This window comes from Oncorhynchus nerka, linkage group LG18, assembly GCF_034236695.1.
Source record: "Oncorhynchus nerka isolate Pitt River linkage group LG18, Oner_Uvic_2.0, whole genome shotgun sequence".
Classification (NCBI taxonomy): Eukaryota; Metazoa; Chordata; class Actinopteri; order Salmoniformes; family Salmonidae; genus Oncorhynchus; species Oncorhynchus nerka.
Genome location: NC_088413.1, coordinates 48,267,084 through 48,273,861, shown reverse-complemented (window position 1 = coordinate 48,273,861; position 6,778 = coordinate 48,267,084). Strand labels below are relative to the sequence as shown.

Genomic DNA, 6,778 nt, shown 5'->3' with positions numbered 1-6,778 from the left:
GAGAGGTCACTTGTTTATTTTCATCTTTCTTGTCCAGACACATATTCTGAGTTGACATGAATAACAGGCACTTTGTTTAACATATGCATGAGGGTATAAGGGCTTACATGTACTGTAGGTGTCTACATGAAGTGCTCTGAGAGAGACCACATTCTAAATTCAACACAGTATCTTTCATAGAAACACAGTAGGGAAAAGTTCATGGAATTTTCCACTGAAGAGGAAAATAGTTATGATTTAATCTTTAATTGTCTCGTTGACAAATTTATTGGATATATTGATTAGACTATTTAAAACTATTTTTAGACTAGTTAAGACCAACATAAATGATATGCCTGAGCAAAGGATGCAGGGCTGGTTCCACCAGGCTATAGGATGCACTTGATGTGACAGTGTCTAGAAGATGAAAGTTCAACAACAAAAAAGTCACAAAGTATGAAAATTAATAACCTGTATTGACCTTCCTAATAATATCCTCATACATTTTTATTTTATCAATCGGCCCATCCACCACCCTCCCTCTTCGGAGGACAAAAGTAACTTCCTTACTCAATAGGCATGTTTGTGTGACTAGCCCGTATAAGATAAGTTATACAGCAGTAGCCTTCAGACCAGTTTCATAACATTATTAAATGTTTAGTCCTTTAGCAGACGCTCTAATCCAGAGCGACTTACAGAAGCAATTAGGGTTGCCTTGCTCAAGGGCATATGGACAGATTTAACCTAGTCGGCTCGGGGATTCAAACCGGCGACCTTTTGGTTTACTGGCCCAACGCTCTTAACCACTAGGTTACCTAACCATGACTAGTAGACTACAACGTTCTAGACACTGGGGACACCATTGGATAATACTTGTTGCTCACGAAGTTGTAGCATAGTCAGTCCAGACAGAGATACAATCAAGAGTTTGTTTGAAGTCTATTTGGTGTGACACCAACACCAACCTACACCATATATTTCAGCTGTCACAGGACTGGGCCATCTGTTGCGTTAGATACTTCCCATAAGCAGGGGTTTACAACATCTTATATTAATACACCAAGGATTTTTTCCCTATGTGATTTTTCCATCCCCTTCTTTCCTATTCTGTTCCTTCAGTGTGAAAAGCATTCTTGGTAGCGGGCGGCAAGCGTGTGTACTTTAACGTGCTACTCTTCTCCTCTACCAGGGCTTCCCTTTCGCTGCTCTTTGGAAGCTTGTCCAGTTTTGCCATTTGTGGACAACGATGACAAGACACAAAAGCATGTGTTGGCCATAAATAGCTCTGACCAGCAGAGGATTGCTCACTGCCTGCAGATCAAGTTCTCTACAGGCAGAAGGCAGCAGGCCTGGCCCCCAGCCCAGTTGCAGTAAAAGACGCACCACTCGCTCTTTCCTAGAAGCATTTGGCCCTGTTCAAATGAAGGGACAGGGGCAGACTGGCCTGGCTGTTCATTGAAACTTAGATGGAGAGTATAAAAAAGGTGCTTTGATTAATTTGGGAAACTGCAGTTCTCTAAGGTTGAAAGAGCATTACATAAAAATATGATTCAATCTATAAATATTTCAATGACATAAGTTGACAGTTCTCCTATTCACAATGACATACAGTATGATCGGAGGTTAGTAATGATTTGCTGTACTACAACAGAAATAGCCTTACTAGCTTGGCTTCACACACAACAGTGTAGAAATTAGATATAAGAAGCATCAAGGAAACCACCTTATTTCCATTTGGAGTTTCACACAGAAAATATAATGTATAGAGCTGAAATTATTCCCAATTATACACAATATATTTATACCAGAATGTTCCGTTAAGTTGTAGCTGCCCTCCTGAACAGAGCCCATTAGATTGTCACTCACTTACTGCATCTGGTTTAATTGAATAAAAAACTAACCAAGGCAATATAGCATAGCATATAGACCAGATCTTTCTATTTCCTGTTAGAGGAAATCATTATTATCTCTTTATTGCTTCTCAGGCCTCCTAATGAACAGATACACTCAGAGACAACCCAGAACAGAAGACACTTCTTTCTGTTATCTGCCACAAGGTTTTATTGCAAAGTGGCAACCTCCTCGCCTGATCTCAAAAACAATGTTCCACTTAATGCTCCAAATGCACATATTGCCATCTTTACTGATATATTTGAATTATTTTGTTTAGTGTTATAAAAAAAAACTGCAACCACAACCCCTCCTTTTTACGGTGGTGTACTGTACATTCAAATGAAAGTAAGGTGGCAATTGAACAGTCAAATACTCATCTGTTCTTGTCCATATGCATAACAGGAATGAAAACTGAGGTAACATCTCTAGTTGACATAAATATAGATATTCTTTATAGTTATTCGAAACTTTTTTGTCTCAACTTGTAGTGTATAAACAAAAAAGTGCTTTATATATGCATAGTCTATTACGTGTTTTGCCAGGTTGAATAACATATTGGATACGATAGAACACTTCAAATAAATACGTCAGTCATATGAAAAACCTAATTAGTGCAAAATACTTGCTTTTAGCTGTAACCTGGGCAGTGAATATGACTGTCAAGGCATTATAGAAAGCGTTCACATTTTCCTACTCTACTGAGCATTCACTGTTTAGGCGGCAAAGAATGCAAAAACAGTGCTAAACTTTTCGTTTTGGGAGTGTTATTAATCTCAGGTAGTGTGGTGCTGCTGTACATATTTGTTTGGCAAAACACCTGATGAGTGAACATTCCTCGAAGGTAAAAAAAAATAAAATAAAAAAAATACCAGGATTTTTTTTTTTTTTTTAAGTCAGCTGGCAAAATAACATGTAGGCTTTTGCATATGTTAATGAGATCTCCTTTGTGCGAAAAAAGATAATAAAACTGAACAAAATAAAAGCCTACAGCTATTCCTTTAGGACCAAATTATATAGACACAACTGCTAAGGTGAAAGCGTCTGGAATCCAGATGGCACGTAGTATTTTCCGTTTACAATGGTAACCCTTCGAGTGACACAACCACGTTTCCTCCCAACTTGTCTGCCAGGGTGGCGCGGTCCTGGATGTCGTCTAATCCGTTGACTTGCCATTCGTGTTTGATACCTGAAAGAAAGGGATGTATAGAGCTGATTGCCATCTATTTTATACTGTCACGTTGAATACTAACAAGGCCCTTTCAATCATTTGCAGAGGTGTCGGAGGGAATTTTGTTTGACACCACATTTTAAAAACTTTCTTTGGGGTTCAAATTGAATGGTGTTTTGAATAACTTCAATAGCTGCAGCCATGAAACTTTTATAGAACATAGATCGGGAAAGAAAAAAACTTATGTCGGTAAAAAAAACTTCTAAATTGTTCTAACAAGATAGTTAACTAGAAGTGAACCGTTTAGACTATGCAAATTCACCTGAACAAATTACTGAGCATGATCATACGATATCAGGTCAAACATACAGGAATAGCAGTTTGATATAGCCATTGTCACTCACCTGTGAACTTCTTTTTAATGGCATCTTTAGAGCTAGCATAGATCATCTTGCTTTTCAAGGGAGCACCCTCAGGTGCCCTGGAATGAGAGAAACAATTTAATAAGACTAACGTCCTTATTCCATACCACACTAATGAAAGTATCAGTTATTTTACCCAAAGTCAAAGACCGTGTTTCTCAAACATTTTTATACCTGGGGCCACCAAGCTATGGTTCTCCTTACATTACAACACCCAAACGTACCAAAATATAAATACCAGGTCTTCTTTCTTGGATTCTTTTGTTTCGTATGTGGCATCATATAAGCCGTATCTGCAATCGTTGAGAGGTAGAAGTTTGACGAAGCAGGCGTATGGGTCGTCCACAGACTCCCCAATGTCACCAACCAGAATCCACTTGCCCTCTTCCACAACAATCTTCTTCTTGTCATCGCTGAGGCAAAACAGCACAGCCTTTTTACGCTTTTTTACATCTTCGGTAGAGGATGACTTCCTGACTTTCATGTCATTGAAGACCTTGATGACTTCATCGTTGACAGTGACACCAGAGGCCTGCAGAAAGAGGGGGGAATGAAATGGCAGCCTTCAATATGGTTGTGCCCTGTTCAATAGCTAGTAAACACAGGGAACAATGCTGCTAAGACACTATAGTTATTATCATGTCCCTTTATTATGTGGACATTGAATCTAGACCCATAGCTAAACAGCATGGAAATGGGAAATGCTTTCCCTGGGGTCACTATTAGAAGGCATAAGAAACGCAAACATTTACACATACAGTATGTAGCTATAGAATTAGCTACCGATACGAGTGATGCAGACTGAATAACAAGTGACTGCAGCATTGATCATAACCTTCCTTTCCTTTGACACTCATTTACAATGAATCAACACTTTCACTCTGACACTACCTGCCAGCACACCTGCTGAGTCATTTTGCATGCCACATAGGCTACGTCAGCTGGCCAAAGTGTTCCATCAATAGCGATGACAATTCGAACAGGAATCCGTGGCAATTGGACATTCCAACACCGTGGTGTACTGGCTAACAACCCTCTATCAAAAAAGTAGTCGCTGACCACTGAGTGACCACCACCCTAGCAACTGTCAGAGAATAGGACCGGAAACTAGCTAGCACTGTGTCCAGCAACCTTTTGCATGTGTCAAGGACCACTGCAGCAAACTAGCTAGTATGGGAACAAGCGTGGAAATCCGCATGGGCGCGTTATTAGCTTGACCCGAGTGCAATCAAACGGCACAGGAGACCTGTAAGACCATTTCAAGTAATCTAGTCTATCATCTATAACCAGCTAGCTACAGAAGCTTATAGCGTAGAAAATGTGATTGCCAGCAGGATTGGTTTTAACGTTAGCGAGAAGCCAACTTGTCTTCATGAGCTGAAAGTTTAGCGATTACCGTTAGACAGAGGACTGCGCTATAATTAAATTAAAATGGCCGCCTTAGGCTGCAGGCCTTGCAGCAATCCTAAACTGGAACTGATTTTATAAATTTACAACGGTATATTATTTAACTTGAAACAAACTTCGTAGCTACAGCTAATCACTATGGAATGTCCAACTAAACCCAGCAATCAAACATTGGTATGCAAGCAAGCAACGTTTTTCGAAAACAGCCCAGTGTAACAAAGTTACAAAAAGTTCCATCTACACCGAACTAGAAACTACCTAACATCTAGCTAGAAAAGTAAAGCCGTTTACCATGATGTCCGATCGTCGGTCCTGTGTGATTTGCGATTATGTGGGTAAAATAGATATGGTAATGTTTGGACGAGCCGACCGGGTGTGTGGGACTGGGAGAGAGCGGGGGAGAAAGGTGGTGGTAAGGGGCGCGCCAGTATGAGCCACTGCACTTGCAGCGGGCGGGATCAGGAATGGGATAGGAGGAATTTATCCTATGACATACTGATGACAATAAAGCTAAGCAAGGACTTCCACTTCTACATTCAACTCAGGCATGCAGGCAGCGGCAAGTTATTTTCTAACCCTACTAAAAATGGACACCCACCCTAAAAACAATTACGCCTCACAATTATTTAGAGGACATTGGCAACAAAAGTGAGAGATGACCAAGAAATATTAAACAAAGTCTATTTATTTTTATATATAGGAAAATGTACACGATAGCAAATACAAAGCAAAGGTGACAGTTAGGGGGACAACACTCAGTATTTAGACCCTATCCCAAACAGTTTCTAAAGACTGAACTCAAAAACTAGGCCAATAATTCTTTACAAAAACATGTTCTATAGAAATATAAATAAAGTTATTGCATTCAAAACGAAATAAATAACCAATGAATGATAGGAAATAAGGGACATAAGAAATAATATCGGTTTCCAGTGTAGTGTTTCACTGAAAGATGGGAACCTGAAACAGTTGATGTAAAATATGTTCAATATTATGAAACTAAAATTAAACTGTCCATATTAAGTTCCAATACTTAATTCAGCTAAATCAACTGAAGTACAAAAAGTATGTGCACAAAAATAGTAGTCTAGGAATGCTGCCAATATACAAAATATAAATGCACTGTTGAAACCTGGTTTCAAACAACAATTTGTTTACCCTGAGTGAATACGATTAGAAAGGCTTTTTGAAATATTCAGTGCAAATACTTTCACAACGATATAGTTGTTCCTGCCTTATCTTGAGAGGGTATGATATTTACACTTCCAAAATGGTTTGGGAATGTTCAGACTTTACAATGCACGGTCATATTCACTAGAAACAAAAAGGAAAAAAACAGAACGAAACAGAGGGACTACCTGAATTATGACCGTGTGTATTTTCTGTCATTCAGGGCTCATCTGTAAAAGAGACATCGGTCTCAGCATGACTCCCTGATAAAATAAAGGTAAAAAACAAAAAAAAGTATACAAAAACAAACGTTGTTTTTGTCGCAAAATCAATTAAATTCTTGCAACGGTGTGCATGAATACGACCCAGTAGTTTCAGTCAGTCAGCTTTACATCCGGGGCCGCTTCTGTGGAGGAGTGGTCCGGTCTGCCAGCCCCAGATTAGAGACTTCTGAGTTGAAGAAGGCTTGGAGCCTTGCTCCTGCTTTAGCTTCATTCGTGTGCCGAGGGTTGTATTGTAAACAGTTGGCAAACATGAGCTCCACGTCCTCAATGTACTCCGCTGTGAGATAGGAGGCGGAAAAAGATGATCAGAAATAATTTCAAATCTGGTGTGCAGAACCATGAACGCATAAAACTCGTTTTTCATGCTGATAAAAAATGTAATCAATATACAAGGAAATGGTTCAAGTCTTAATTTGTGTTGGTTTAGGTAAAAGCAAAAAAAAAAATCAACTTAC

At 39.3% G+C, this 6,778-nt stretch overlaps 2 protein-coding genes across 2 annotated transcripts in view; both read right to left on the bottom strand.

The window, feature by feature from the left end:
• Nucleotides 1-5,302, bottom strand: LOC115146006 (cofilin-2-like). The gene is made up of 4 exons (XM_029687743.2): nucleotides 5,161-5,302; nucleotides 3,687-3,994; nucleotides 3,445-3,521; nucleotides 1-3,058 (listed from the first exon to the last, which is right to left on the bottom strand). The coding sequence occupies exons 1-4, from the start codon at nucleotides 5,161-5,163 to the stop codon at nucleotides 2,946-2,948; spliced, it is 501 nt and encodes a 166-aa protein (XP_029543603.1). The 5' UTR covers nucleotides 5,164-5,302; the 3' UTR covers nucleotides 1-2,945.
• Nucleotides 5,303-5,536: 234 nt separating this feature from the next.
• Nucleotides 5,537-6,778, bottom strand: part of baz1a (bromodomain adjacent to zinc finger domain, 1A) — a 43,857-nt gene continuing 42,615 nt past the window's right edge. Inside the window, 1 exon segment of the mRNA XM_029687741.2 lies at nucleotides 5,537-6,600. Within this exon segment, the coding sequence (XP_029543601.2) occupies nucleotides 6,428-6,600 (173 nt within the window). The 3' untranslated portion in view covers nucleotides 5,537-6,427.